At 39.3% G+C, this 18,886-nt stretch overlaps 1 protein-coding gene across 2 annotated transcripts in view; it reads left to right on the top strand.

Moving 5' to 3' along the window:
* The window catches only part of CCDC141 (coiled-coil domain containing 141), a 207,573-nt gene that overhangs the window by 160,125 nt on the left and 28,562 nt on the right, over window positions 1-18,886 (top strand). For both annotated transcript variants that reach the window (XM_057746706.1, XM_057746707.1), the window contains exons 12-17: window positions 3,091-3,270; window positions 9,160-9,339; window positions 9,909-10,034; window positions 12,262-12,450; window positions 13,644-13,823; window positions 15,565-15,714. In XM_057746706.1, the coding sequence (XP_057602689.1) occupies window positions 3,091-3,270; window positions 9,160-9,339; window positions 9,909-10,034; window positions 12,262-12,450; window positions 13,644-13,823; window positions 15,565-15,714 (1,005 nt within the window). The remainder of the gene's footprint in view (window positions 1-3,090; window positions 3,271-9,159; window positions 9,340-9,908; window positions 10,035-12,261; window positions 12,451-13,643; window positions 13,824-15,564; window positions 15,715-18,886) is intronic.

The raw sequence follows: 18,886 nt of genomic DNA on the forward strand, positions 1-18,886 counted from the left end.
TCTGCTCCTACATCCTTCAGAATCTAGCTTCAGCATCCATCCTCTAATTTTAAAAATTTGCTTTTTCCGTTGCTTCCTTCTCTTTGGTCTACAGTTCAGCCCAGATAGTCTTGCCCTCACGAAGGCTACCACTCTATAATTTTCTTTCCATTCACATCTGGACTCTTGGGATGAGAAGAGGACATTTCTTTCCTCTTCTTACTGATCCTCCCCAGTCCTCATCCCACTGTCATTTGGTTTATCCCTTTTTCAGTCCTGCCATTGGCCACCTCTTCACTCCATTGAAAATGTTCTTATAAGCTTATGCTTACTACTTACTAGTTGACAGATGAGATGGTCAGTCTTCATCTCACTTAATCTCTCTGCCATATTTATTTAAACCAGTTACTCACACTCACCTCCTTTGACTTTAAAGAAAAACAGATTTATTGGGGTATCATTTACATAGCATAAAATTCACCTTTTTTAGGATGTAATAATTTTTGTATTTTTATAGAGTTGTGCAACCATCACTGCACTCCAGTTTGGGTATATTTCCATCACCCCAAAAAGAGCCCTGGTGAATACTTTTTGTTAATCCTGGTTTCCACCTCACCAGCCTCAGGCAATCACTAATCTGCTTTCCATCTCTATAGATTTGCCTTATTGGGTATTTCACATATGTGAAATCATCCTGTCTACTTCTTTATCTGTTCCTTCTTTTTCCTGATTCAGTTCCCTGTTCCTGAAGTGTGGTGGGTCACAGAGTTCTTACCTGTGTCCTCTCTTTTGTACATTCTATACGCTTTCCCTGCAAAAATCACCACCCACAAACACAACTACAGTTTCAATTCACCAATAACTCAAAATTGGTTCCTCAGCCCCAATTTTCTGAGCTCCAGGCCACTAACTTCCAATCATACTAATTACCTACATATTCTGTAGCCTCCTGAAACTCAACAAAACATAACTGGTTATCCTTTCCTCAAACATGTTTCCTTCTGTATTTTGCCATTGGATTAATGACCCCACTGTCTTTCAGAAGTCTATGTAGAAGTTCAAAGTCTGTCCCAACCCCTCTCTTAATGGACACTTATTTTGTACTAGGCCCTGAACTTTTCATTCCTGATTTCATTTCATCCTTATAATATCCCTATGTTTATTTACTATTATCCCTGCTTTGCAAATGAGGGAAACTGAGGCTCTGAGAAGTTAGGTATATGTCTAAACAGGTAGTAAACATCAGAGCTGGAGTTTAATCCCCAATCTCCTCCCTGTTTTTTTTTTTTTTCATCTTTCAAAGGCCATGCTGTCCCATGTCTGTCTTTAGAAACAACCTAGGAGATTTCCAAATTCCCCTTCTTCATTTGTATCATCACCTTCTCGATTCATCATCCCTTGCCCAGCTTAAAGAAATTGTATCTGCCTGTTCTCTCTGCCTCCTATAATTCTCCCCTTCATGCCTTTCAAAAAATGGTCATTCTAAAGCAAATCCGATCATGTTACCTTCTGAAATTCAGGTAATATGACAAATGTAATTTATGAAGCAAGTTATAGCTTTTACCCCAAAATGGATAATGTGTTAAAGTTGATCATTAATTCACTTAAAAAAAGAAACTAGTCCAGATTCAAGGGAATTCCAGTAATAACATCATGCTCACTTACATTCAAGGAGGCTTTTTCGAGCAGTTGGAAAAGGAGAATGAATTAAAGTTTACATGTTGAGAATTTCACATAACCGACAGCCCGTCAGAATGACACTCCCACCTGTGGCGCTCTAGCACATTGAAGTACTGATGACTGTCATGCTGATCCCGAGTCACTGTGATAGCTGTCAGTTGTTTCAGACTGACGAGAACGTGTCACATCGTGTTGAGTATAGTAGCAAACAAGCTGAAGCCTGCTGACCGGCTTTCCCCCAACACAGTGATTGCTCTCACTTCCTTTGTACCACTCAGCCTGTGCTCTCTGGACATCACTCACGCCAAGATGGTTGATCGTGCTCTGAACCAGCCAGTGTAGACTCTTAGGAGACTCCATGGAGCAGGTAGCATTTTAACTGTCTCATGAAGGATAAGTAGATGCAGAAAACTGAGGAAAGATCATTCTGGGCCGAGGAAGCAAGCATCAGCAAAACAGAGGCATGAATAAATGGAAAATGGGAAAAGAGGAAAGAACTTCTGTTCTGAGTGCCCTTTGCTGTGCTCATTAAATTAAGAATGATGTTAAAAGGTTGAAAATATAGTGACTAACCATTGCCTGAAATTTCTTATCCTGTTTAGATTACTTGCAGTAGTTATGGGCTGAGTCTTGTGCTATTGGCCATTAAGTATCATTCAAAATGCATAAAAACTTGTGTCAAAAATTTTCTACTATTTCTACAACCCCCAGTTACATGTTAATATAGTTCTACAGGCACATTTGATTTTATATAAGCTCTGTCCAAAGAGAGTGATTTAAAATAATCTAGTACGGCTTACATTGGTTAGCAAATGAGAAAATAGAATTCTAGGGAGGTGAAAATAGAATTCTAGGGTACCTCAGTAAGCTTTGCTTATGGAGGCTGTTCAATATTAATATATGAACAGAAAATTCATAATTATTTGTGCTCTTTTGTTCTAGTTTATCACTGATGAGAAGCAGATTGTAATTTACCAATTATGAATAGTTTTTCCCTGACTTACATTTCTTTCTGATTTGTATTCCTTGATTGTATATATTTATCTTTACTCTGAATTATAAAACTCAGCTTTAAATGGAACCACATTGGTCTTTGACATAAATTGTCCCCAGTTGCAAAACATACTTGTATATAATATATAAATATGATTTTGGCTACAGTGAATAGGTCTTCTGGATAATAAACTTGTCAGGTCAAGTTACTACCCAGTGGTAGTCAGTCTGGTCTGTCAATAACCTAAATAGATTTTCATGTATTTTCAGTAAGTTGACAGTATTTAAGAGTTATTTAAAGAGTTCTGAAATGTAGGTTCCAATTAATTTTATATAGGCTTTTATTGGAATCCAGTATTTTTTTTCCCTTTAAAAATGCTTTTAAGTGTTCTTGACTTTCATTTATATTCTCTCTCTTTCTCTCTCTTTTTTTTTTAGATAGAGGAGCAGTGTCAGGGTCTAAAGGAGTTTTACCAAACTGATATCCTCCGAAAGGAAGAGGATGACGCTGAAGCCAAGCATCGCTCTGACTCAGTGGAGAAGCAGTGGCAGCTATTTTTAAAGAGGAGTTTCTTAGCTCAAGAACTCGGGCTCAAGTTCCTTAATTTAATAAATATGGTGAGAATGACATTAAATGAGTCACACCTTCTTCAAGGATTACTTGTCAAAGTCAAAATCATAAATTCAAAAGTTCAACTGTCTGTTATTCATCTGTGCTGGTTTAGGGAGTTCTTTTTAGCTTCATTCAACCTGCAATAGTCCTGAAGCCCAGCATTTATGTGCTTCTTTGGCCCTAGACCTCTTGTGAGTTTATCACATGAAGGCTTTTTATCTATTAACAAGAAGGAGTGACTATAATCCAAATGTAACATTGTAATTATTACATAGAGTCCTCAGAAGTTCACCCAAACATTTTGAGTTATGTTGAGAGCATGCAACAAGATCCTTACAAGATTTCCAGAGGCCAAAGAGAACATCTAGGATGAATCTTTATTTTGAAGACATTCTTACAATACCAGATCTTTTCATAGCGAAGCTCCATTATATTTAGAAATGTACCCTAAACTTTAGTTGTTGAGTTATATCTGTAAAGTATAACCTCAGGTTATACTTATGTATAAGTATGTAAGTACTTATATCAACCTCGGTCCATATAAAGTTCTCTACAGAATTCTTAAAAGGTGGCAATCCACCTTTCTTTCAATACCTCAAGTATCTTCCTTACGAAACTGTTCATTTTATTGTTAGAGAATGCAAGCTGCTAGAAAAGTTTTTTTTTTTTTTAATGTTAAGTCAAATCTGTCTTCATATCTGATTCTAACCCTCTGTAGCTCCACAGGGGGAAAAATGTATTAATATTTCATTTCTCTTACACATGAAAGTTTTTCAAACCCCCAAAACAGTTGCAAAGTCTAATTTAAGTCTTTTCTGCAGCTAACTAGATATAAATCCTTTCTATCATTTAGGAGGTAGATTTTTCTCTTTCTTCACCCTAATCCTCCCTCCCAGAATTTTCCATGATTTGTCAAAATCATTCATAAATAAAAAGTAAAGTACAACTTCAACACAGAGTACAAAGCAGACCTCATTCTTTACTAATGTGACCTAAGACTGTACCAGCATTTTCAGCAATAATTTCACTTTGTTCATTCATGTTAGGCTTGTGATGGAATAAAACTGTCATTGCATTACATTTTTACTACAATTCCTGCCAAGCTAGGTTTCCTCTCATTTTATACCCATGCCACCCATTTATCTTTTACATACAAATGTGAACCTTTATATTTATTCCTACTTTATATCACTTTGTTGGTTTTAACTCATGATTCCATCTTAAACTAATTTTGAGCCTCCACTACATTAGCCATCTCTCCTGGATTGAATTCTATGCATTAATAAGTAAGCCTCCTGTGGCTGCAATTAGATCTTTAATAAAAGTGTCTGAGGGGTAGGTTGATTCCCCAACCCATTAAGCTGCCAGTTGGTTCACCAGTCTTTTAAACAATCATGGACACTCCCAGTAGTACTTTATTTTAAACACTATTTCAAAACCTTTTTCTTAAGTCTATAACGGAGGACCCTGCTCAAAGGAAGGTCTACCTACTTTGTATCCTATCAATTGTATAATATAATTTGGCAAAAATTAGGTTGACTCCTAGTGATAAAGAGGTTCTTTCCAAAGTGCTCACAATCTGCTTGATCAATGATGACTTTATTGCCCTGGTTTTCAATGTAAAGCTTACTGATCGGTAAATCACATAGGCCATCCTTTCCACCATTTGAAAATCAGGGCATTTTCCTGATTTTCTGGCCCTTGTGTTTTCTGTAGATTTGCAAAGATGACTGACATCTGCAGTTTTTTCAATACTCTGACATGTGATGAATCTCAGTGTGGAGCCTGAATTCATTTGGAAGAGTTAGGCTCTAACTACCCTCATCTACTTTGAGCTATAATTTCCTCTTTATCTTCATTGTTTCAAACTTTGTTGTTTAAGGACCAGTCTTCTTAAATCTATAGGGAAACAAAATATGCATTAAATAATTCTAATTTATCTAATACAGTCCTTAAGCATCAGAGAAAACTTGCTGAGTCTTTCACCTATGTTCTTATGTTATATTGGTGCTTTAGTGTAAAAAAAAATTGTTATTTTTTACTTGGAACATTAAGAACATACATTATCTATCTGTCTAGCTACCTTTTTAAAAAATGTTTATTTATTTACTTATTTTGGTTGTGCCATGTCCTAGTTACAACACGTAGACTCCTTAGTTGCAGCGTGTGGGATCTTTTTAGTTGTGGCATGTGGGCTCCTGGTTGAGGCATGCAAACTTTTAGCTGCGGCATGCATTTGGGATCTAGTTCCACGACCAGGGATCAAACTTGGTCCCGCTGCATTGGGAGCTTGAAGTCTTACCCACTGGACTACCAGGAAAGTCCCTCTATCCATCTTTAAGATTTTTACTTTTTTCAGTATATCTTTATATCCATCTCTTCATTATGTACTTCTCCAATTTGCATTCATAAGGGAATTTACATATTTGCAAACTGCACTATTTTTGGTCTATCCTTTTTTTTCACTAACTTCCTTTTGAGACATTAGATTATTCAGTTCTGGAATTTCCAGTTGGTTTTTCTATTAGATTTATATTGCCAGTGAAATTCTCTTTTTTTTAAATCCTCTTTCTCCATCTTTCCTATACCTTCGTGACCATATTAATCATGGGTATTTTAAAGTGTTTGTTAGCTAAGTCCAACATCTGGATCTGGAATTGTTTCTATTGTCTACTTTTTCTCTTGGTTTCATGTCATCCTATCTTGGGTTGATGAGTGAATATCTACCAAAAAGCCAGGTATTGTGTAGAAATGTAGGGGTTCCAGATGGTGTTATCCTCTTTCCCTAGGTTGGTGCTGGTGGAAGATCACTTAAGGCAATCAGGAGCTGGTGGAGTTGAGTCTGGGGTATAGGCCTGTCAAGGCTCCATCTGTTCTGTTGACCTTGGGCTCTCAGCGCTTTCAAGTCAGAGCTTGGTGCTTTCTCTGAGGTCTCTCCCCTTGGCAGGTCTCCAATCTGGGGAGTCTCGGGAGACTGCTGAAAACCTCCACTCTGCTTTTCAGAGGCTTTTGCTTGGGCTTTTTCATCCGCTGCGCTGTTCCGCCCCCGTATTTTGTCCGTGTTCTGAGGTGAAGGTCAGCTGCGTGCTGGAACCCCCACCCCCACCCCACCAGTGTCCGTCAAAAGCTCTGTTGGTTTCTCTGTTCTCCAGTAAAGCCTCAGGATCAGCCTCCTGTTGGCACACGGAATTGGCAAACGCCCCTGGCTGGGGCAAAAGAGGTGACAGGTGAGCTCACCACTCTCAGGTTCATCCTTCTCTGGAGTCGTGGCCTCTTTAGTTCTTGCAGCCTTCAAACAGATGCTTTCTGCATTCATTCCAGCTTTTCTAGTTGTTCTAGGCAGAAGCACTGCTCAGCCACCAGCTACTTCATCCTACCCAGAAACAGAAGTCCTTTATTATTTATTTAGAATGTTTAAGGTCATATAGTCAGATTTGCATTTGAGATCTGCAGCAGGAACCCGTTCAAAATTATATTTTGTATCTATGTCTAAATAACTTAGATTTCATGATATTCAAATATCCATTTAGAGTTTTCAGAAATAGTGTGTTTTTTACTGCAGACCTTGGTGGTCTTTTATCTTAACATTATAAACATGGCCACTTTAGCCCAAGGTCCTTACCACTGTCACATGATAAATAATTCCCTCCTGTTGATAAGAAGTAAGGTCCACATAATGCTTAACTTTATTGGTTCAGTGACATTCTGAGATATGAAATTTGTTGGTAAAGCAAGTATAACACAATTTTTATTCTCTTCATATCTTTTGGACCATTAGGCTTTTAAACAAACATTATTGCTAAAATGTGGTAACCAGTCTGGTTGTTAAAAAGGAAGAAGGCCAGCTGGCAGTTTCCGCCAAGTGTTCTGCCCTTAATCGGGTTGCCATGGCTCAGATTTTCAAGCTTGAAATTAAAAAAGTTTTCAATTCATCTAAAAATTATCCCAATCGGAAAAACTGACTTAGGGCAGAAATCTGGCAGACATCTTGATGAAAGTGCCAATTTACTCATTTATAATGGCAAATACCAAGAATGCTACCGGAATACTGCCTTCCAGTTATCAAGATATCTGAAAAGCAAGATGTCAGAAGACCACTCATTGCGTGTGAATCTACATGGAAAATGGATAATTTAGTGCCCTGTTTAGACTAGATTATGGCAAATTTTCCAATGACCTTATACAAAATTAGAATAAGTAGTGTGCTTACTAACTAGACATCAGGCAAATTATTTAATCTTTCTGAGCGGCCAAAATATTTTTTTGCCCAATGCATAATCACTGTCCTTGAATCCTGCTAGCTGGGCATCAACAAATTCTACCCTAGTTCTCTCTTTTCTGGGCCTCATTCAGAGTATATACTCTTATGATTGCAGTTGTCATTGACGAGCTGCTAATTCCAAGTTTACAATAACCTGTGTATTATATAACGTTTTCCTTAATAGTTTCTTAATAATATGGGAAAGATACCCTATCTTTACTTATAGAATAGGTTAAAAATATGATTTGCTTTAGGTCGTGCTGTGGCTGTCTAATATCTATCATAATATGTGTGTCTTGTTCATCATAGTTGCAAAATACGTCATTTTATTACTAGATCCCCAAATTCATTGGAGAAATTGAAATTAGCACCTGCAGGGTTTTTGTGGGGGTTTTCTGCAATTAAATGACACTTTCTAATGTCTACATTAATTTAAAATATAAATGTGCAATATTAATGTCATTTAAAATAATTTTAAAATATGATGGCCTGTGATTTAAAATATCCCGTTACATATTCATGGCACTACCTCCTGACTATAATCTAAAAGGTCCCTTGACTTTTAGATACCCAGCTGTCATTGCCATTATAGAAATTCACGCGCAGTTGCTCCTTAGAAATGCAAGGATTTACTGAGAAGCGCTGGCCATCAAAGTAAAGATTATTGTTTCGCCAAATATTCTTCTGCATTTTTTGATGTTTGGACATAAAGCATATGGTCCACCTCTTTACCTCTCTCATCCTTCTTCCTCTAATTGAATTTCCCCTTATTTAAAACCGTTGTTTAAAGGATTTCAAATCAGATATCCAGAACGTATGAAACTTGGGAAGAGAAGTCTTGGAATTTAGATACTGTGCTTCTGGTGAACAACAGAGACACAAATATAGGGATACAGTTGGCCCTCCATATCCCGGCTTCCACATCCCTACATTCAGCCAGCCTTGGAGCTAAGCATAGTGCACTATCCACAGTTGGTTGAAACCTGTGAATATGGAGGGCCAACCATAGGACTTGAGCATCCACTGGTTTTGGTATCCACCAAGAGTTCTAGAACCAGTCCCCCCTCCCACCAGCCCCTGTGAATACCAAGGAACAAGTGTATATAGATGCACATTTCAGTTCTCACAAAAGGGGAACTACTCACTTGAGGAACTGCTCACAAGGAAAATTTAAAATAATTGCACTGTATACAATGGGATAGTTAAAATAGAAAAATAGACGCAGAATAATCTGCCCCCTCATGGTCCCTGATGGATAATGACATAGTGCAATGTGTGTTAAAGGGTGGAATCCTCTTCAAAACTTATGCATTGAGATAATCTCAACTTCAAAATTTCTGGATCCCTGTGCTCATTCAGTCGCCCTTTAAGCCCCAGAAAAAAAAACAAATCCTCGAGGAGGGGACTCAAACACCAGTGGGGTCATAAGAACTCGGGAGCTGACATCCAAACATAGGCTATGGGTTCTGAGAGTCCAGCTGTGCCTGTGTACAAACCTTTCAGACTTGTCTTGATATTAGAACTGTGCTCTGCTTTGGCTGTGATGAAGCATTAGCCTGCTAAAATAGTTGTATGCAAAAATATTGTATTTCTTGGGAAAGAAAAACCATTATACAGATTATTAATTTCACAGGCAAAAGCCAATGAAATATTAAGTGTGAAAAATGAAGTATACATTATGGAGAACACCATGGAAAGCCAGAAGGCAGAAAGGGAAGAACTCAGCCGCCTTCGGATGGCCTGGCAACTTAAAGCCGCTGCAAGGAAGCCCGTGAAACAGCAGTGGGGAGCATTCAAAGAGCAACTTAGAAAGGTGAGGGAACTTGCAATGGATATTATTCAGGCTTAAAAAGGAAGGAAATTCTGACACATGCTGCAACGTGGAGGAAACTCGGAAACATAAGTGAAATCAGCCAAACACAAAAGAATAAATATTGTGATTCCACTTATGTTAGGTACCTTGAGTAGTCAGATTCATAGAGACAGAAAACAGAATAGAGGTTACCAGGGGCTGAGTGGAGGAGGAAAGGGGGGTTAGTGTTTAACCCGTACAGAGTGTTTGCTTGGGAAGATGAAAAACTTCTGGCAACGGATGGTGGTGGTGGTTGCACACCAACATGAATGTACTAAACGCCACTAAGCTGCACACTTCAAAATGGTTAAAATGGTAAATTTTATTATGTATATTTTACCACAATAAAAAAGAGGGCCTTTGCTTTTGTTCATTGGTGGTTTAGAACCACAAGCTCACTCTAAGTAGTGAGTGGTTTCATGGCAATTGAAAAGTTTGATGACACACCATGTCATCACTGGAATGATTATGATGTATTTGCTGGTGGTATCAAAGAAAACATATGCATAACTATCTAATGTCTATTTCAGACTACTCACAACTTAAAACTTCTCCAGGAAGCACTTATGCCTGTGTCTACACTTGACCTTGGAGGGAGTCTCCAGACCATTTTAGGTCTACGGAAAAAATGGAATGAAATGAAGCCTCAGTTCCAGGTGAAGAAACAAATTGATGGCCTTGGATGAAAGAAAAAGAATTAAAAACTGTTCAGTTGAAACTCACCTAATTAATTTTAACAGTCTGATGAATTACAGTTTTTAAAAAACAAAAGCATTGCTTGTCTACAAATCTGCTTTATATTTTTAAAGATTTATATTATTTATTTATTTTATTTTATTTTTGGCTGCATTGGGTCTTCACTGCTGCGCACGGGCTTTCTCTATTTGTGGTGAGCATGGGCTACGCTTCGTTGCAGTACACGGCTTTCTCATTGTGGTGGCTTCTCTAGTTGCAGAGCATGGGCTCTAGGCATGTGAGCTTCAGTAGTTTCAGTGTGTGGGCTCAGTAGTTGTGACTTGCGGGCTCTAGAGCACAGGCTCAGTAGTTGTGGTGCACAGGCTTAGGTGTTCTAGGGGCTTAGGTGCTCTACAGCATGTAGGATCTTCCCGGACCAGGGATCGAACCTGTGTCCCCTGCATTGGCGGGCGGATTCTTAACCACTGTGCCACCAGGGAAGCCCTAAAAACCTACTTTAAAAACACATTTTTCTTCCTGTTTAACTGCAGGGTGCTATATTTGATGATACACAAACATGCGTGCTCCAAAAGTCCTTAATATATTCTTGTCTTAGATTATTTTAATTTATTTCCTTATTAATGTATTTACCATATATATTTACTCTCACTCTTTTCCTAAGGGGTATAAACATGTTTTTGATTCAGACATCTCAAAGCAAGGATGGACAATCTCTGACACAGAGGTTCTGCTGTCCTTTGTCCCCAAAATTATCCCTGTGATGTCATTGTCCCCACCCACTGGCACCCCAGGCTCCTACCACCATCCCAAGAACTTTTCTGTGCTCTCCCTTTCTCCCTCTCTGAGAGCCCTCAGGATGTGAGAGAAAAAACCATGAGTCATGTTCCCAGGCTCTCACTGCTGCTGCATTCCCCACCCCCCACCTCCTGCCCCTCCGGAGCTTGACACAACTGCCGAAAAAGCGTGCCAGTCACGTCATCCTCCCGCCTGGATTCTTGTTCTTAGCTGCAAAGTTAAGATACCCATGTTTCTATCTGTCACTACTTTACAAGTGTTGGCTTTAAAGAATCCCAGAACCAGAAGTTTTAAAGATTCCTTTAGCGAATATCTAATTTATGTTCCCTTAAGACAAAACCCATATAATACATCACCACCACCACCACCCGCCCCGCACGCACACAAAAAGCACACACACCGTTGTGGCCCACAGTGAACTCTTCCTTTCAAACTCTTAGGAAATTCTACTAGCGTATCTGTTAGTTTCTTTGTTATGCTCTGTGTCACACGTACCTTCGTGTGTGCACACACCCCCGCACATGAGCAAGTGTGTGTGTGTAAATTCCTCTAAACCAGGAGCTGTTTCAAGCTTCTTTAGCCCTGTCACTGTGGTGTGCATGTATTTGATGCCCACGCACTTGATTTCAGTTTGAAGACCCTTACTGGGTCACTCTTCTGCAAGTTATCTCCTTAACCTAAATCACTTCCATTACTTTTATCCTTGACATAAAATCCAACCCCGGAATTGTAGCAGCTTTCTCTTTGAGCTGTCCACCAGGATCTCAGTTCCTATAAGGGCTATCTGAGCAGTGCTGGGTGAAAAGAAGGTGGTTTATCCCTCCCTACAAGTGGTGGCTATTTGTAGATTCTGGGATGACTGCTTTTAAAGCAGCGTAGCTACTGTGCTGCTCAGCTGGTGGTGCATTCTGATCATTCTTTTATCATAGAGGACAAATAATTCCCCCAATATATTTTTATACTTGTCTTCTTTTGGTGTTTTTATCATACCACCTGATTCTGGTTGTATTAAATATCACAGATGATCATGGCCTCATAGAGCATCTAGAATATATTTACATAACAGATGGCTAGAATATTTGGTGTGTCATAGAAATACATGACTTTCCATTTCACCACCTAACTATGAAACAGTTTTTGTGTGTTTTTAAAATTTTTTTATTTAATTAATTTAAATTAATTTTTAAAAAAACTTCTGAGAAGATGGGGATGGAATAATATATTCCTAGCATCATGCACAATGCCCAGGTTTTCAGGGATGAGGGTGAGGCTCACATTAAGTATTTGTTAATAAATAAGAGGGTGATAGATTATTGAGATCTTCATATAGTCAGTTGTAAAGTAAAAAGCTCCCTAAAAGCTGTATTTCTTTTATTGCTTACAACTTTTTAGCAACTGAATGATGAGGTTCAGTACATTATAAAAGAGTCAGAAGAATTAAGAGGCAAAGGAGCCCCTGTAAAAGAGAAGTCTCAGCAGCTGAAGGACCTTATTCACCTCCATCAGAATCAGAAAGAGAGAATCCGAGATTACGAGGAGATCCTGTATCAGACTGTCCAGTTCCACCAAGTCAGAGAAGAGGTAAGACTTATCGTGGATGTCTGGAAGACTCTCAGTTTTAAACTATGAAATTAAAAATAAGTGTCTAATAAATAAAGGCCAGATTGCTTATTCTGATGTTAGGAGCTTCCCACAGTCTGGTCCCTGACTTTTTTCTCACCGGGCCCCATCCTCCCTGATGTTCCAGCCAAACCGAGCTATCATTGGTCCCCCAAAGATGGTGCCCACATTCCTAATTCCAAGGCTTGACTCTTGGGCTGCCGTTATCTGACAGGTCCTTCTCTCTCCTCTCTACCGTCTAGACCCTGTCCCTCCATCCAACAATCCTACCTCCCTTGGAGTGATTTTTCTCTCTTGCAGATTCCTTGAACTCTTATTGTTTATTCCACACATCTGTCATTTTTAACATCTTGATTCTTCATTACTTTTGTCCCCCTATCTCAAGTGTAAGCTCTTTGAGGGGAGAAAACAACTTTTTTTTTCTATCGCAAGTATCAGTAGACTGCTCAGTAAAACTTCACAGTTATTAACCTCTATTAACAGAAAATGGAGACATATGGAAATCCCTTGAAAATAACCTCTGAATTTACTCAAATCACAGGGCTACATCTTGCTGAAGTTTTAGGCTATGAGCAAACAGAGTGTTTTCTTCTTTAATAGAACTGACAGTGTTAGTCCCTCAATTTTACCCTATTGATTTGCAGCATTGTAACACTTATTTGTCTAAAACAATAATATTTTTAGATGGGTTTGCCAGCAGTGGACCACAGAGTTAAATGTTATAGGAAATAAGCATTTAAAAAAAATCTATCTTTGAGAAAGACAAATACTGTATGATATCACTTATATGTGGGATCTAAAAAAATACAAGGAAGTAGTAAACATAACAAAAAGGAAGCAGACTCACAGATGTAGAGAACGCGTGGTTACCAGTGGGGAGAGGGAAAGAGGGAGGGGCAGTACAGAGGTAGGGGATTGAGAGGTACAAACCGTTGGGTATAAAATAAGCTACAAGGTTGTATTGTACAATTTAGGGACTATAGCCAATATTTTATAACTGTAAATGGAGTATAACCTTTAAAAATTGTGAGTCACTATATTGTACACCTGTCAGTTATATACGATTGTACATCAACTATACATCAATTGAAAAAAAAAATCTGTCTTTATAAAAGTATGAAACCCGGTTTAATTGTCAATGGCTTAAATTCCAGCTGGGACGACTCTTCAGATACAGAGAGCTGGAGCTGCTAGAGCAGCCGAAGGGAATGGATGACGCTCACGACGCCCAGATTCTCCTCAGTCGCTCTCGGGAGCAGCAGGCACACATAGACCGTCTCCATAAACTGGCTCTTTCCTTGGGGGTGGACATCATCTCATCAGTGCAGCGGCCTGTAAGCAACTTAGAACACCATCATTTATACCTAACATCGCTCTGAGTTGGGCTGTTGAAAGAAATCAGGCAGATTGCCTGGTATATGTTAAATTTAAAAATACATTAAACCATTGGCATACTTATTTGTGATGAGTTTCTGCCGCATCCAAAGAAAAAAATTTTAAGGAGACAAATCTGATTTTAAAAGTCTTGTTTGTTACATCTATTCTCATGCTAATTAAAAAAATTATAGAGCTCTGCTATCTATAATGGCAGTTGGTTTTTCACATTTGAAATATACCTAATGCAATTAAAGAACTAATGTTTTCATTTTATATAATTTTAATTAATTTAATTTAAAAACTGATACTCCAAATTGTAAAACTTTTAAGCATATTGGGAACAATTTGCATATGTGAATCTACTAAACTCTATACTCTGTGAGATTTAAGTACAGATCAAGTATTTCTGACAGAAATTTAGCACCAATTGAGATATGCTGTGTGAGATATACACTTGATTTCAAAGACTTAATATGATAAAAAACCTTATTAATGTTTTTTATATTTGGTTATATACTTGGTTAAACAAACTATATTATGAAAATTAATTTTACCTGCTTCTTTTTTACTTTTTAATATGACTACTAGGAAATTTAAAGTTATTTGTGTGGCTCACATTGTATTTCTATTGGACAATGCTGCTTTAACACGTTAGATCTGAAAGGTAGTCTAGAGATCATTGGGCCCAGGACCCTCACTTAATAGATGAAGGGTCTGAGCCCAGAGAAGCTGCTTTATCCATAAAAGCCCAGAGTAGAGGAGCCCAGGTATCCTGGCTCCACCCAGGGCTCTGGGTACTAGTCATTGGATCTGCTTTATTCCACTGGACCGACCTTACCAAAGGAACCTAAAAGAGATGGAAATAATTCCAGATCAAATTTTCGTAAATAATACATCAGGCTCTGATTTTTAAAAACTCCTTCTCTGAATTCTTAATTTCAGGGAAGAAAAGATTATATTAATTCTATACAATATGTATAACATTAATAAAAATCATAGTGGCCAATTATCTTTCAAAGTTCATTTAAGATATCCACTAAACTCTATGGAATGCAATGGATCTAAAGTATTTTTTAACTGAAAGACATAGAAATACAAAATAGCTGTCACTGTTAATAGAATCTGTTTTTCCCAAGAAGGAGCTTTCTTTTTAAAGAGTTTTGTTTTATTAGTAAATTTATCTTAAAAAGAAAAAAGCAAGTAAGACGTCTCACTTTGCACAAATAATGTAAATTTTTCTCCAACTTGTGTCTGGCCTCGGCCTGGCCTCGCCAGCCCTCTGTGCCGAGTAGCTGAGCAGAGATTGGAGTACTTGCATAATGAAGCTGAGGTTAAGCTCAAGTTGACAGGAAAATTATAGTGCAAAAGCCAAATGTTTCTAATGCATATTTTATGGCTTTTGAAGTAAAAATTATACCTTATAATGAATGGTGTCTCTGAGGTGTTGGATGTGATAAGCAAATCTTCAAAACTGAAGTTTCAAGACTGGATATGTAAGGGTTTGTCTTTCCCAACATTGGGTGCTGGATGTCTGACTTCTTTCTGAAATCACTATATTCTAAGATGCTTAAGGTAAGATAAATCAGGAGCCTGCTTTCTATGTCATTTATGCATTTCACAATGCAGGTAAACAGCATGTTGGGCTTATTGCAGTTTTGCACATTCCCTTCATCACTTCCACTTCTCTTTCATTTTTAGAACTGCTCCAATGTTTCTGCAAAGAACCTGCAGCAGCAGCTGGACATCCTTGAGGGGGACAGTCTGAACTGGTGTGCCCAGGCAGAGGACCACCAGCGGATCCTGACCCGCAGCTTGGACTTCTGCACCACAAGGGACGAGATAGGCGAGGTGGGAACAGACACACCGTGACTCAGGAGACTTTCTTTTTACCCTTGACCTTTAATCCACTGAGCAATAGTCTCAGGGCTCAGAAAGGTTGAAAAGTTTTAAGCTCCCAAACTTGTTGAAGTCAGTACGTTATCAACACGTAGAAAAACCTAGAAAGTAGTATTAGGGTTTTTTGTTTGCTCCTCTCTGTCCTCCATCCCCCAGCTTAAACCCTTATAACAGTTGTTTTGCTTGAGTGGATACAGCTCATCAGAGCAGAAGGGTGACACCATCCCGGTGCGGCCAGCTCAAGCCTGATGAGATGCTATTTAAGTATCATTGACTCATGATGAAGGGGATGCTAAGGGCCAGGGGAGCAGGCTTGTTGCCTCAGAGGCTACAAAGTATTATCACTAAAGTCAAGTGGCTGGTTTCATATTTACTCAAACTGAGTTGCTTCTCTGGCAAAACAGCTCCTAGAGGAAAAGAAATAACAGATGAAAAGTACCGTCTGAGTCCATGCACTGCCCTTCCCCCCCCCACCCCCCACCCCCCGCAACACACACACACACTTAATTCCCCCTCCTCCTCCTCAGTTCTACCCACCCCCCAATCCCAGACACATACGGAACTACAACCACACCCTCCCCTAGTTAAACTTTCTATCCAAACGTTTACTCGTTCTAGGAGAAAAATGTAGGATAGTGAGGGTCCTGGTTCCTTACTGGAAATGACAGCAGAACAGAAGGTACCATAATTCCAGATTTATTCATCTCCATTTAGAGCAAGACGTTTCTGAGTCCATCAATCACAAGCCCATTAGGAAAGCGAGTGGAGGGAGAAAGAAGTGGTAAACCTTCTCGATTGTTCTGTTTATGCCCACTTTACACAGTTTAGGCTCAGTGAGTATCAAATATTATCAAACAACATTAGAGCATGGACTCAAGTATAAGTAACTAAACTTGGAAGGTGGTCTAGCCCGTTTATAGCCCACAGGCAAGTGCAGGAATGAAGCGTGGCGGGAAGGAAAGTGAGAGGGCGAGCGAGCAGGAGAGGCTGCTGGGATCCCATTCAGCGGGAGGGAAACAGGAGCTGACATCACCGAGGGTTTTCAGTTGAGCCATGTGCCACGGGACGGTAGAGTTTCTGCTCTGAGTCTGTGTTCCAGGAGTCACTGTGGGCGAGAGACTCGTTAATTCGCTCAGGGTTAAACCCCTAGTGCAGCCTACCCTCTGTGTAGTAGAAAGGCCTCTTCCGGTTCCTGCACTGCAGTTAGCAACACTTCAGCCAGATCTGGTTAAGGAAAACAATCTCAGGTCTCCCCAAGGCTATACAATTCTCATTCACAGCCATGGAAATAATTTTTTTACTATCTTTTCCCAAAGTGGTTTTCTTTCTTCTTTTTCTTCCTCCTCTTCCTTCTCTTGTTCCTTTTTTTTTTTTTTTTTTGGTAAACTTTTCTTGCTCAAAATCTCTCTGCTATGATGGTCAAGCCTATTTTATTGAACACACAAGAGAGCAGGCTAAAGGTTATTCCCAGCTGCCCATGGCTCAGTTTCCCTCTTCCTGAAGCGTCGTGGCCTTTATGGAGCTAGGTCTCCCTGTTCAGGCCCTTCCCACAGTGATTTTATTTACAGGGCCACCTCGTGATGAGCCTGTGCTGGGAGCCAGCGGGCTGGGAAGACAGATGGCCCTTCCAGTCATAGTGGGGACGCCCTGGGATTGTCTGTACCATAACAGAAACGAGAAACCAGATACGTGCGGGTTTGAGTTAGGAATCAAATATCACTTTAATCTTAGGTAAATTAAGAGAGTGATTCTTCCCATTTGCTTCTACTTCAAATCTAACTACTGCTTGATATGTTACAGTTTCAGATTTAAAGGATCTTTGAAAAATTTTGGCCCTTTTCCCTTTTCCTTTCTTGTAGAAATATATAATCATGTCACAGTATATCATGCACAACCTGGATTGTCCAACTACAAGCCTAATGGGAAAATAATCCAAAAGAATATTTTCCATGTCCATTAGTAAAATAAAGATATGTGTGGTCTAGTTTGTATTGTGAATGTCAGAGCCAGATTCCAAGTTGTAATAATATTTGATACCTAGACATTTTCACTATTATTATCATTATTAGTATTTGGTATAAGTGCTTTAAAAATTATGTAAAATTAAAAGCTATATGTTACACTAATTTTTTTTTATATAAATTTATTTTATTGGCTGTGTTGGGTCTTTGTTGCTGCACGTGGGCTTTCTTTAGTTGTGGCGAGCGGGGGCTACTCTTTGTTGTGGTGCTCAGGCTCTTCATTGCCATGGCTTCTCTTGTTGCGGAGCATGGGCTCTAGGCGCGTGGGCTTCAGTAGTTGCAGCACGTGGGCTCAATAGTTGTGGCTCACGGGCTCTAAAGCGCAGGCTCAGTAGTTGTGGTGCATGGGCTTAGTTACTCCGTGGCATGTGGGATCTTCCTGGAGCAGGGATCGAACCAGTGTCCCCTGCATTGGCAGGCAGATTCTTAACCACTGCGCCACCTAGAAAGCCCCTACACTAATTTTTTGTTGTATAAAAAAAATAAAGTCAGATACCCCACCAGGAAACTAGACCAAGCGTAGCATTTGACTATTTAAGTTAATTTCGAAACACATTATCTTGCATCCAATGCATTTAAAGTGCTTCTTGGAAGTTCACTGATCTGAGTTGAAATTGGTTTTCGAGGATTTTCATTTTGCAGATGAGAAAACTGAGGAGTATGCAATTTTCACTCAAGCAGTGTGTTGCAGGACTGCAGAGTTTCTGCTCAGTGTTTCAGGGAGTCAGCTTTGGGCCAGAGGCTCATTTATTGGGCAAGGACCTTTATTGGGCACCACCTTGTCACCTGCTAAACTCAAGGGTTCACCATTCAGTTAATGTGTGAGCCCACTGCATGGTCTGATGTTAAATGTATTCTTCTACTGTGCTTTCTGCTTCTATCTTTGTTTTCCAGCATATTTGTTACAAACTCTTCATATGACCTGATATAATAGCACAGTTCATTTGCTTATTTCAGCCAAAGTTACTTTCTTGCATGGTTTTAGCTGCACTAAAGGCCCTCAGAACAGGACTCAGGAATTCCCTGGTGATTCAGTGCTCAGAACTCAGCGCTTTCACTGCTGTGGCCAGGGTTCAGTCCCTGGCTGGGGAACTAAGATCCCT

This window comes from Hippopotamus amphibius, chromosome 8 (genome assembly GCF_030028045.1).
Source record: "Hippopotamus amphibius kiboko isolate mHipAmp2 chromosome 8, mHipAmp2.hap2, whole genome shotgun sequence".
Classification (NCBI taxonomy): Eukaryota; Metazoa; Chordata; class Mammalia; order Artiodactyla; family Hippopotamidae; genus Hippopotamus; species Hippopotamus amphibius.